The 13,705-nt window shown below is 42.0% G+C and overlaps 1 protein-coding gene across 1 annotated transcript in view; it reads left to right on the top strand.

The window, feature by feature from the left end:
- The window catches only part of LOC103921593 (ubiquitin-conjugating enzyme E2 D2-like), a 22,793-nt gene that overhangs the window by 1,876 nt on the left and 7,212 nt on the right, over window positions 1-13,705 (top strand). Inside the window, 4 exon segments of the mRNA XM_009329584.1 lie at window positions 2-23; window positions 4,741-4,772; window positions 4,864-4,941; window positions 5,030-5,135. Coding sequence (XP_009327859.1) covers window positions 2-23; window positions 4,741-4,772; window positions 4,864-4,941; window positions 5,030-5,135 — 238 coding nt within the window.

Genomic DNA, 13,705 nt, shown 5'->3' with positions numbered 1-13,705 from the left:
AGCAGGGCCTGTTGGTGATGACAGTAAGTATGCTACTATCAGTAAACACCTGCAGTCTCTAACTTTTTTCCTTTTTCTTCTAAAACGGGATGTCCAGTTCCTTAGCAAGGAGAACTCTTCTGTTTCTCTTGGTTAGAGTACTAGATACTACTCCACGTATTGTTCTTAAATTTGTTGCCCTCTGGTATCTCTTAATACCTTCCTTGTGTATCACTGGAGGTCTGTGTTACTCCCATTTTATTGATTGGGCAACTCTGTGCCCATCTGAAGTGACACCTTTTGAATTAACTGTTCTGGCATTTTCATAGGGCATGAAGTTAGTAAACTTCAGTAGCTCTGTGGCCAAACCAGCAAGCAGCTGCATACAGCTTTCTGAACTTCTTTGGCATCTAAACTGTATATGGTGTAGTCACATGGTCCTGTAGAAGTAGAAAAATCTGCTCCTAATACTAGATGCCTGTACAGCAAGGTCAGGGTTAGCTATATTTTACACAGGAGTTAGTTAACACTGCATTTTTCTAGCGGGTTACATGTAGTCCTTGGGGAGAAGAGGTTAAAAAGTGAATGGAAGGAAAACTGGTTGGTAAGTTAAGGCTTCAATCATGAAGTAATGTTAGATTTTTTTTAAAGTTTAATAGTTACTGTGGTCAGTTCCAGTTATAGGAACACTGGAAACATTGTTTGTTCTTTAATCTGTTTTGTGCTATTGTATTACAGAGCACTCCAGAGTATAAGAACTGAAAAACAGGTTTGGCTCTGAATTTTTAGGCAGGATTCACTCAATTTGGAATACTACTTGTGGCTTTCTCAATAAGCAAAATCAGAATATCTAAATCCTGCTGTCGTGACTAACTTGTCACTTGATTTGGACATAGCTGCTTAGGTATGAGACAGGAAGTGCAGGTGGAGCATCCTTAAATCACACGGTACTGTTATGTTTGAAAACTGCACTCAAATCAGTTGGCCCTGCCAGGTTCCCTATAAGGGATGGCCTAGGACAATCTTTTTGGCCTACACATCAGCTGATCATCTTTCCTGTGCAAGGTTGTTTGCCTGGTGTGTGATTTGGAGTTGTTACTCTGTCCTTTTGAAGCTTGAGGAGCTGTGTTAAAGCAGGAAAAAAAGCAGTTATTCTTTAGGTCCTACCCTGAATTTTTTTTGTCTAACATCATTTTATAGTAAGAAGACCTACTGTCATCTTGTGCATGTATTTTTGCCTAGGGAGGAGGGCAAGATACATCGTGTGACTTGACTTAATGGTGTTTATATGGATGCTTCTTCATCTTAGTTCTAGGTAATGTTCCGCGGTCTCGTTTGATTAGCTGTGAATAAGGCAACTTAATTGTTGCCCCGTACTTTATGGTGGTTTTCTGCAAGAGGCCTTTAAACTGCAGTGGTTTTGCAAGCTGTACAGTCTTCTCCATATTAACTAGGATTTTACACTTTCTGGTGAACTACTTTTTTTTAATAGCAGCATTAAACTTGGTCATAGCTTGGGTGAGCAAGATCAGTAGGATGTTTGCAGTGAGGCAAGAACACTTACAAATTCACCTTTTGCTTTATAACTTTGCCATGGGCCTGCATTCATCGCATTGGCATTTAACGCATAAAATGCCTGAGATGCGGGAATGTGTTTACACCCTTTCTTGTGGCAGCTCTGCCCTGTAGAAAAGGATGCATAAGAACACTTGGAAGCTTTGACTGGGATGCCCATTAAACAGCGTGCATTGAACTTGCTGTGCAACGTGGTCACTAAGCGTGCTGTTCAGCGAAGCATCCGAGCTCATGAGAGGAGGGGATGTTTAAGTAGGGAAACCCTCCGTGTATGTGCTAAGAACTCCAAGCTTAGGTATCCTTTCTAAAAGGAAAAAATTAGCTGCCAAGATCTTTCTGAATCATTCCTGAACTATTGAGGAGTGCTGAAGTGTATAGAAACTTACACATTCCTATAGAAATCTAGGACTAGATTAAAAAAAGCACTTGAAACCTGAGAATGAAAATACTGAAATTAGTGGAGATGTTGCCGTTCGGCAATGCTTTCAAACAAGTGAAAGCTGCGTTTGGTTTGGCAGGTTCTTAGCAGTACTGTCAAGCTTCTAGTTACTCCACAACTTATTTCTGCTTTCAAAATGTATTTCAAAGAAGCTTGTAGTTTCATGGAAGAGAAATTACTAAGATGTAGAGCCAGTCTGAGGCTTTTCTTCCCTTAAATTAGCAAGTGTGATTTGTGCCATGATAAACTACGTCGTAGTTTCCAAAGACTGTCAAAGGTGACAGAGATCGTCTGGTGGAGGAGGTGGTAACACAAGTTGCTGAATGCTTATCATGGAAAGTTACTAATGAATACAGAAAGCTTTAAAGTAATATTCAATTCTTCTCGCGCCACCTTTCTGAAAGACCTGTAATGAAAGACTTTCACTATTGAGAGCGACACTTTGGGTGTATGTAAGTTAATAGCAGTGGCGGCCACAGAAAGGTGCCTTCTCTGAGGTCCCTGTGCTCTAGGTCTGCCTCAGTTGCCTTGTCAGAATGACATTTCTCAGAGTTCGGGATGTGCTGTGCTTGTAAAGTGGTATCTTGTGGCCAGTCCAGCCGAGGTAAGCTGTCCCCAGTTACAAGCTTCCCGTCCCTCTCGTTCATAAACTTTGGAAAGTAAAGAGCTGTTTCTGCCTTGTTAACTGTAGGGGCAGGATTTTCTTTCTCTTGGTAATGTAGTTTTAGCCCTTTTCCACCCACCTCTGGCCTTTGTTTTGGAAATATGCTTGGGACTGGATTACACTAGTACACCTCCAGAGCACGATGCAGTGGCTTAGTTCACTTCCAAACATGTACCTGTGCTTAGCTACTGAAAGTCAGCAGCCCCCTTACTTTGTAAATAACTTTTTGAATGGCTGATTTCAAAGTAAAGAATCAATTGAAGTAAGCTGTGCATGAAAAATCCATCTTCTAGTTCATCCCTGGATGTTGTGAAAATCTAAAGCTTAGGTTAAACAAGCACTTTCCTTGAGTCTGGTGTGGGAGTTGCGGGGGGAAAAAAACCCAAAACACAGAACCAACCAAACCACTCTTCTAGCTTGTAAAATGTTAAGAGTAGCTGTGAAAGTGTTACTCTTTCTTCTTGGGTTTAAGACAACAGCTGGTTATACTGGCTTCTCTTCTCAGTGTGCGGAGGTAGGCAGGTTAATGCCCAGTGCTGTCTGTGTGCTCCAGTGCAGTCACAGTGAATCTTATCAGCATCTACTGATGCCTGTGAAATTCTTGGTGGTTTTTCTGTGATTAGCTGTGCTCTTCACTGCTGGGTTTCTGCTGCCCCTTTGTCCTCTTGTTCTAGGTTTCTCACTGTCCTGCTACAGGTGATACGGACTTCTGTGAAGCTGTCTGAACCTCTTAAAATGGGTGAACACTACATATGAACACATGAGCCGCTGTCTTGATTTCCTGACTCTACACTGAGCGTAGAGTTTCTCAGAAGGCTAGCTGGTGTTACCAGCTGTAATACCCTTTGTAACAGCCCTGCTGCTCTAACCAAACACTCTTCTCTCCTTGCCTTGGCAGGGCTGTTCCTACTCTACTTTTTTTTTCCCCTTCCTTGTATGAGATCATTCCTGGCTGTAATGCCTGTATCATGTGTAATGAAAAACTGCTTATGCTAGGCTAGAACAAGTAGTGCCACCCTGGGCCAAAATTACTTTTGGCACAGGTAGTCTTGAAAGCTGTAGACACCAGTTGCAAGTACAGTACGTTGCTGCAGGTGGCTTCAACTTCTGTGTCTTGAAGACTTACCTTGCAATAACTGGAGTCTTCTGTACAGCTCCCCAGTTCTGAAGATGCGATGTAGCTGACATCCATGCAGAGGGAAACTTCCCACAGTACTCTTTCACAAATAATTTTTTAAGCTGGTGCTCTTTGCACAAGCTAGCGTTGGAGCCTTTGGAGAATGCAGGAACCCTGAGAACTTCCTAACGTACCTCATACAGATTAACAGCTTTGATTGTTTTCCTTATGTTCTGCAGCATAAAGACATTCTTCAGGAGTCTTCTGTATTACCAGATTAAGATGTTCTCTTGGACAGATGCATACGAGTGAGACTTAATTTTTGTCCATTTAACCTAAAGTGTGTACTAGCACATCCTGGTCCCAAGTATTGAGCAGACTGTCATTCTTGTGTTCTCTTAAGACTTGTATTGCTTTCTGCTGCTTTAATGAAATTTTGAGGCCTCTGTGGAGACTAAGCTTAAACATTCAGTCAAGGTAACGCTGGCTTAGGTTACCTCTTTACATATGGTATATACAAAACTTGGTCTTGCCCTTCATTTAACTGAGGATCTGTGTAGGAGAGATCCTACCTAAGAAAGGTATGAGCTCATACTGTACCTTTGCTGTAGCTCACTCTAAGAGGGCAGTGCAGTCATTGGAAACCGGGCTTTGATTTGGGTGCTTCACTGGAAACAAAGTTGAACTCACAAATTTGAAATGTTGACTGTAACTGTCTGGATTTTTATTGTAAAGGGATTTTTTGCAGGGTACAACATGTGTGTGGTATCACAGCAATCCCAAAGTGTGGACCAAGTGATCGTGGAGTGTTGAGTACTTCGCTCTGTCTAATTCTTTGGCTTGCTTCCCTGCAGCCTTTCAGAAGGCTTTGTTTTTAAAATAGACTTTTCTGTGCTGCTTTGTCTGGAAGTAAGTAGTTCATTACTTGAGCTTCTCCAAACTGAAGTAAATCTTTCTCTTTTTCAGTGTTCCATTGGCAAGCTACAATAATGGGACCAGTAAGTATGAGAGAATTAATGTTCATAGCTTTTTATGACCAGTCTTCTTGTAATAACTCCTCAAACTGCAATGATTCTTTTTCATGAACAGAATGACAGTCCCTATCAAGGTGGAGTATTTTTCTTGACAATTCACTTCCCAACAGATTATCCCTTCAAACCACCTAAGGTGAGTGGCTTGTACCATGAATCTATTCATTACCGTATGGTGTAATGTACATTTGTGAGCCTATACTGAAATTTTCCTTCTTCTGCAGGTTGCATTTACAACAAGAATCTATCATCCAAATATTAACAGTAATGGCAGCATTTGTCTTGATATTCTACGATCACAGTGGTCCCCAGCACTAACTATTTCAAAAGGTACCTCCAATGCTCATTTAATTCTATTCTGCTGAAATGAATTACTGATTTGGATTTAGAATGTAAAAACTGCTGCATTCATGTTGTCAACCCTTTCTGGGGTCACTACTTCAGTCTTGTGATGCTACATCTAGCTTGCAGCCAATTCATGAGTGCAGGATGCTCTGGACATCCAGTTTCCCTGTGACCATAGGGAGACTGTTCAACCTTGCCAGTGGATCAATAAGTCTTACTACACTAAGTACATAGTCTTGCCACCTCACCTCAGTCTAAACACTTTAACTTAAAAAAAACAAACAATCAAAAACCCCCACAAACCAAAATTAAACCTAGTACATGACAATGGAAGACTTCAATGTTCAAAATGAACACCAAGAAAAATACGTAGAGGAACAGCTGTGGCCCTTAAAAAACACTAAACCTGCTTTGATTCTTTGTCATCTTAAAAAAAAGTCCCTCTTTCAAGGGAGTATCAGAACTCTGGTCATTTGTTTTGTTAAAAAACTTTCAGTGACATGGACTACTAAAACATGTTTTAAAACGTTAACAAGCTTGTACTATCTTAATTTTTTTTTAGCTAAAAACATTGTGGTCCTTGTGAACTGTGTTAGCTTGTTGGGGCACTGGAATCTGTCCTTTGCCTGGTAGAGCAGTATTCATATTATTTAATGCAAATAGGAGGTTTTTAAACACCTTCAAAGAAGACCCAGGATTGAATTTTATTGATTTTCCTGGCTATTGAAAGTGTAGATCTACAACTTGTAAATCTAGCCATGGCAACTGAGAATATTTTGGTCTCTTCTGTGCATGGTCCATGTCCTGACCATTCCATTTTTTGTAGCTTCACACTGTTTTTGTAATTAAATGCTGCAGATACCACATTTAATTACAGTATCCTTCACGTTGTGTCCCAGCTCTATGAGGCTATCCTGTTGCCTGTAATTCTTCCCTCCAACTACGTGTGATGTTCCCGGACACTTTTTTTGGATCAGACAGATGACTCCTGGTACCGCTTCCTTGCACATCGTAACTGTCTCCCTTTTACTGAACTCACAAAAGTTCCTACCTTCTCTGTCCAGCTAAAGGCTTCTGCATTTGTAGAAACAGATGAAAAGGCAAAACAATATCTTGACTTATCTCTTGACAGAAGTGAATCTGCTAGTGCATGAAGCTGAAAGTCTTCGCTGTGAGTTGAAAGAACTGAAGAAATGGTGTCAGTCAAGGGAAAATGATTGTCAGGCTGACGCAGCTTTCCTTACAAGTGCTTTCAGTCAAGTACTGGCTGCTGTTGGAAGCGCTAAGTTAGTACTAAGTACTGACGCCTGTAATGTTTTTGATTAAGCTGCTGTATAACTGGTTAGAATATTGTAGTTGGAGAATGTGTAATGTGGCATGGTATCTTACTTTCATTTGTTTTAGAGTCCTAAAATGACCATATGGGCAGAAGGGTGATAACACATTTGAAAATACTGGAGGATAGACTGGAATTAGAATAGTCGGAAAAAGATGGGGCAAAAACTTAAGAGGCTAGTTAAGGGCATCAGTGGACTGCTTAATAATGGCTGTCACCTTTAATCACTCGCAAAATATATCTTAACACTAATTTTGCAACCAAATACAGTTGCAGTATGCTCTTAACATCTCCTTCTGTTCTCTGCTTGAACTCTTTCTTATCCTCTTCAAACTGTGTCCTTGTGGCTTAGCTAGAGTAAGCCATGGGATCAGTGTGGCCATTCTGTGCTACTTAGCCCCTTCTATCACCCCATCTCCCTCTTAAAGTATGCTCCCTGAGATTAGGTGTCTTTCCGTTGCTGATCACTTTTCACTCATTGCAGAAGCGTTCATATGAATGCACAAACTCTGCTTCATGTAGCACAAAACACATACAGATGTAACCAGTGAGAAAACAATCTTGTCCGAGTTCCCTTGGCGTTCATTTCATGAAGGAGTTAAAGGCAGCAAAAGAAATTCTGGTGGGTGACTTCATAGAAATTCAGAATACTTCCCTCAGAAATAACAGGGATTTCTTGTCAGAAAGCAGGCCTCAACTTAATAAAAGGCAAGAGCTGATACTTAAAAGAAGCATTCCCGTCTCAAACAAGTATAAACAAATTCCACAAAGGCAACTTCAATCATTTAGGGTGGAAATCCTGTTTTCAGTCAGTTTAGAACTGTGTCTTTGTAGACTTTGGGGCTATTTCAGTTCTCTAATTCTTTGATTAGCCTTATCAAAGAATAAATGTGTTGCTAGTAGGAAAACCTGTTGGGTTAGGTAATTAAAAGTGAATAAACAAGACTTAAGTTATTCAGCGTGAAACTCACATCCCTTCCAAAGCAGCAATTTAGTATTTGTAGTGTAGATTTCTTAGAGTGTTTCCTACATTGTGCCACCCTTTAAAAGGGGATGCTATTGGGAGCAAGCTGCTTGAATTTAAAATCTGTAAGTGGAAGACTAGAACACAGCTATAAAAAAAAAAAAAAACCACCAATGTACTTTCCTTACTGATAGAGAAATCAGGGAAGACTAGAAACAGTTCTTCTAGGAAAAAGCTTATCACACACAGCTTCCTCCTCCTGAGGCATCTGGTAGGCAACATTGTCAGCAGCTCACATGGGCTAGATGTTGTGTTGCAATTAATGTGTAGTACATGAACATGTTTTTCACCCTAACCTGCAAGGGGAAAGGTGAAGGGGTATGCAGTGACTTACTTTTAATCGATAGTGCCGCTTTTTTGGTGGAAAGACTGAAAAATCATGTCAGTGCTACTTAATCATACCAGTTAAGTGGTAAAGGTAGGGGTTCTTGGCTCCTTGCGCTCTGGAGGATGGTAAGCTGCTCCAGACGGCGCTCGGAGTATCTGGCTTGGGAGCCTGCCCCTGCCATCTTTGCTGGGTAAGATGGTGAAGGCCTGAGTGTGGGGGTTATTGGAGCAGTTTTATTTGAGACTGCTAAATAAATAAGGAAGCTTCCCTCCCTCTGTAAGCAACTTGATCAGGTGATCTTGGCTATGATAGTAGAGGTGTCTAGCATCTTGGGGTTTTGTTCTGTCTGTCTTAAATGTTTGTCCCTCCTAGGCTTGTTAATGGGTTCTGAAGAATTGGGAGAACCACACTGAGAGTTTCAGTAGAATAGCTAACTTGCTTGTATTAGTAATTCTGAAGTAAGTGTTTCTTAAAGAGTACGTATTGTAGAATAAATCATCTCAAAATACAGTCTTAAACACACCTTGGTGGTTAATTTAAACTCCAAAGCTTGAGTAGAATGCGTAGGCTTAAATTAAAAATGTTATCTCAAAGCCTGCATAAATAAGAATCCCTTTTGCCTTAAACAGGAGGATAAAGTGTTTTAACATGATTATAACTGTTCTCAGCCATTTTTGGGAAAATCCCACTTTCTCTTGAATTTGGCGAATGGCTGTGCAAGAGTTAATACTAAACTGAAGTACTTTTTCAGTAAAGGTCAGGCTAACTTGCTCTGTCCTGTCCTGCTTCTCCCCACTGTTTTATAACTAATGAACCGTGGAGCCTATATTAAGGGCGTTGGAAGACCCTGCCTGGTGAATGGCAGTGAGTAACTTCAGTCTCGTTCATTCAAGAGTTCAGCTCACACTGTTCAAACTCTTCCGTGCCCAGTGCAGTCTGAATTTTCTGAGGTGCTGCTCTTACAGGTGTTCAGGAATTGCTTTACTAAGACTTACTGGGTGGGAATTCCCAAGTACCCAGCGACCTAAATGAACTTGATCTTCACAGTGCAGTTTTCAAAATCAGGAAGTTGGTTTCTGATCCTCCTCTTGGCTTTTTCATTTCATTTGCCTGTTGTAGTGCTTACCCAAATGACTGGTGGGGGGTGTGTGACTTTGTCACGTAGCATGGATCAGTCTCTCCTTACGTGCTGAGTTAGGGTTGTATGGGAAACTTTCAGTCGAGCACTTCCAACTTTTTTTTGCAACTGTAATGTAGCTACTTGTGTAACTTCCCAGATGTTGCCCTTGCTGCACAGAAGGCTGCACTAGGAGAAGTGCTGTTGGCAGGTTGAGGGAGATGATCCTTCCCCTCTGCTCGGCACTGCTGAAGCCACAGTTGTAGTACTGTGTCTGGTGCTGGGCTCTCCAGAACAAGAGAGACATGGATGTCCTGGGGAGAGTCCAGCGAAGGGTCATGAACATGATGAAGGGACTGGAGCATTTCCCACTATGAGGACAGGCTGAGATACCTGGGACTCTTCAGCATGGAGAAGAGGAGGCTCAGGGGGATCTTACCAATCTATATAAATACTTGAAGGGAGGGTATAAGGATGACAGAGCCAGGCTCTTCTAGTGTTGCCCAGTGACAGGACAAGAGGCAATGGGCACTAACTGAAGCACAGGAGGGTCCCTCTGAACATCAGGAAACACTTTTTTTTTTTTACTGTGAGGATGCCGAGCACTGGCACAGGTTGCCTTGGGAGGTTGTAGAGTCTGCCCCATTGGAGATACCCAAAAGCCACCTGGACATGGTCATGGGCAACCTGCTCGAGGTGGCCCTGCTTGAGCAGGGGGGTTGGACAAGATGGTCTCCAGCGATCCCTTCCAACCTCAACCAGACTGTGATACACTGGGCAAAACTTAACTTTTCTTCTCTTGTCACCAGAAATTGTTGAACTGACTTAGCAGGAATTCAAGTTGCTTTGAAGCAAGAAGTTTAAACTGCTCAGATTTAAAGGTACACTTCCTGTGAGACTAGGTAAGATTGCTGGAAGAGTTTGAAATGGGACTATGGTTAAGAAATAGGATTTAATGCAAGCAGAGTCCAGAGTTGCTTTAATTCACTCAGATGCATCTTGCCCATTCACAGTCAGAAGCCACTCATTTGGTAGTTGGCACTTGAACTTGTTGGACAGTATTGTTTTCAGTTGTGTTTTAATGTTACAAGCTTAACATTTGTCAGTGCTAATGAAACTTTCCAACAACTCTATGCCTCAAAAGTTTCAAGGGTCTGGGGCCTGAAACTCAAACATAATGATTGTATAGGTGAATACTCCTTCCAGCAGTCAGCTTTCTTCCTATTTTTGAGGAATAGTGATCTAAGCAGCAGTGGACCTTGATGTGGAGGCTTTTGGCTGTCAGGCTGATGATTAGCAAAGGAGGAGCCCTAGCTGGTGTGAAAAGTAGGACAGCTGGATAAAGCCTCCAAAATGGAATTAAGAATTCCTCAGCAGCAGTATGTGTCCAAAGCTCAAATTTATGCTAGCAGAGATGTTTCATAATCCCCAGAGTACCAGGCTGAATTAAACCTGAGCTGACAAACTTTGTTACTTTCATATTCAGAAACTTGGCTGGGTGAGCTGGATCAAAAAGGACAGCGCTGTCTGTCGGAGCCTGTGGCCTGGTCTCCAGGAGGCTGACAAACTGCTTTCCATAGAAAGAACTTACTGGCATAGTATTTGTCATTCCTGGCAGAGCAGGCAGGATGGGCTGCTTCCATTACTGTGAACGCATGATAAGGGCATGGTGTGCAAGAATTGATACTAACCTGTTTTATCCGACTGCTCCATGTCAGTGCACAAGCTTTTTGATTATATGGTGATCTTGAGAGTACTGTGTGACTTCAGCCAGGACAGATAACTAAGCATCATCCTGCTGTCCTGACAATCTGGCATACAAAGTAGCTGTCTCATCACCTTCTTGGTATTTTAACAAAAATTTTGTTGGTGCAGTCTTTATGCTTGCTTAGAGGTGGACCTCCCTTTGATGGGAAAAGACTGGCTTGAGGTCTGCTGAGGCCTTTTGCCCCATGCAGGAGTAACTGGACCTGGACTGTTGCCTGCAGGAATAACTTCTTTTTTAAAAGGCAACTTATCTATTCCCTTTATTCTCCTGATTTAGAGTGATGTGCTCTCTGCCTTTAAGATGAAAGTTAAGATAGCAGGGGCCTTCAAGGAGAGAGCTAAGGCTTTCACTCATGATCTGGTTTTGACCTAAGCTGCTTGGTGCCCAAAAAAAACCCTTTACTCCTAGATGCGTTCTAGATTGGCTCTCTCCAGAGAGCAGTAACTGCACCAAACAGCTGTTGAATCAGAACACAACCAGTTAAGATGTTTTTTCTGGGTAGCTCATTACCTTGGAAGAACTGATGCTTGCTCTTTATCTCCCTGCTGTGATTTAACTGGAGATTCCATTGCTCCTCAGTCGCTTCTCCTTATCCTGAAGTGTCCCATAGATGAGTACTTTACTGAAGCACGTTTTGTTTGCAATTCTAGCTAGACTTAAATAGCAGTATCTATAGTGGCTAGTACCCTTTATTAAGGGGACAGCTGGAAGTGATGGATATTAGACCCATTCAGGCTTTGCAAATGAAGTGAATGATTTGAGTTTTAAATTTGGAAGATGACTTCTGCATTGAGGAAGTGGAGATACTCATCAGCTCCTCTAGGCAGACTTTTGGAAGTCTGTGCCTTACAGGTCATGTCTCACACTTCTGCATCAAAAGCATCTATGCTTCTTGATTAACTAGGATCTCTGTCTCAGTACAGGGTGATACGGCAGAACTAATACTCGCCTTTCTAGTGCTGATATCTAAAGAGACCAGAAGGTGTAGCTTTTGGGTCTTACATCATGCCCTAACAAGGCTTAAATAGTTTTTTAGTGATGACCTGGACTGTTGAGCTTCTGTAGAAGTCAGCTTAGCCCAATTGACTTGAACATGAACACAATGTGTGCAAAGGTGCATTAAACACTGTGGCTTGTACAGAGCTGCTTCTGGCCCGTAAAGACCACTTTCAGCCGCTCTGGACATACAAGGGTGTGGCATAGCTGCATGATGCACTTGGTTATAAAGTCATCCCTGACATCAACAGAAGCTAATTGCCGTGTATAAATTGCTAGGCACCTTTGACTTCCTTCCCCTGTTGACACTCTAGGGAAGATGTCTGTCTTCTGGCTGTGGAGCTTATTCCCTCCACCTGGAGCTGAGGGCTTGTGGCTTTTAAGAGTCTATTCGCCTCCTGAGTTCCAGGAGCTTTGACATGCCTCCTAGGTTTGTAGGGGCCAACAGATGTTCCAGCAGGCAGATGGTGGTTTAAATTGTTTTCCCTATTGCTCATTTGGCTAGTGCTGGAAGGATCTGTGGAGAGCGGGCTTTGTGAATTGTCCTGACGAATGACTGAGCTGCTTCATAGCAGAAGAAACTCAGCCGTGGAGTTCACATATTGAATTTGCATCTATCCGCGCATTCAGTCAGGTGTGGCAGAACCAGGAAGATGAAGTTGCTCATCAGAAATGGCAAACTACTTACTGATGTAAGAGCACAGCACAGAAGCCTGAGAAGATGAGGTCGATCTTGCAGCAATAAGCTGTAGCTAAACTTGTTGACAAGCTGTAAATGGCATGATTCCCTGCACAGAGGAGCTACCTTGAGAAAGATCATCCTTTCATTTGGAGCATTACGTAGTCTGTAAAGGGGCGTTTTGCAGTGGAAACTGGATCAGAGTTGTGCTGCGTTACGCTAGTAGACCTCGTTTTGCCTCAAAGAGCATTTCGCTGGAGCATTTTTAATATTAAGTGTTAAGTGATCATTCTGCTTGATGAGAGTGCGTTTGTATCGCTGCTCTATGGGGAAGCTCACTACTTTTTTAGAAGCACTTTGTTAGCAGTCTTTCTGCTTGATTAGTTTGGTTCTCCCAGTTCCTTGGTCATTGCGAAGTACTTGGTCCATGCTAGTCCATAGCAGTAGGAAGCCCACTAAAGGATAAGTTGTCTTCGTTGTCTGCAGTAGATAGATGGGCATCACAGTTGAAATATTGGAGTTAAATAGGTTGCATGGTTGGTGAAATAAGCTGAAGCAAAACCAATTTTTTGAATGAAAGGGAGCTTTAAACTGACAGTGTTTTAAGTTGCTTAGTGTTTTGCTACAGACTGGACTGCTTTGACAGTCAAGAGTGAAGAGATGAGAAATAACTCTGTTCTTGAACCCCTTGAATCAATGGGAGGTACAAGTTATCTATTTTGCTATTACTGACAAAAATCCAAACTTAAATTCTGAAGAGTGCGTGCTTCTGCTGCTGTGTCTTTGTGGTAGACTTGAGAAGGGGTGCTGTCAAACTGGTACCACTAGAGCGGCCTCGCCTATGGTCATGCAGGATGAGTAGGACAAGGTGTAAAACAATGTCACCTACCTGTCTTGTGTACTTATTCAACCTGCTTCTGTGGTTACAAAACTTGATTTTTGTGAACTGTCTTCTAATTGTCTCCTACTAATCTTGTGGTCATTTGACTAGTAAATGTCAAGGCTTTGCTATGAAACTCGTTGCAATAATACTTGATTGCAGGAGGAGGTGGTCTGGTGATTCTTTCTTCCACGGTGTTGGTCTAATTACTCTGATGCATCAAAGAACTCCTATACATAACCAGTGTTTTTAAGGATTACTTCCTCTTTTCTCTTGTACTTGGCTCCTTAAACTTTATGAGAAGGTACCTTTTTCCAATGGGTTTTTCATAGTGGTCTGGAGGCTGCCTACATTGGTTGGTCTAAAACATGCGGGTATATGCAGTGTTCTGGTGGAAAACCTCAAGAGAAAAACTTCCTGAATTTAT

The sequence above is a fragment of the Pygoscelis adeliae genome, unplaced genomic scaffold (genome assembly GCF_000699105.1).
Source record: "Pygoscelis adeliae isolate BGI_AS28 unplaced genomic scaffold, ASM69910v1 Scaffold288, whole genome shotgun sequence".
In the NCBI taxonomy this organism is placed as follows: Eukaryota; Metazoa; Chordata; class Aves; order Sphenisciformes; family Spheniscidae; genus Pygoscelis; species Pygoscelis adeliae.
This window is presented reverse-complemented; position numbering and strand designations above follow the sequence as displayed.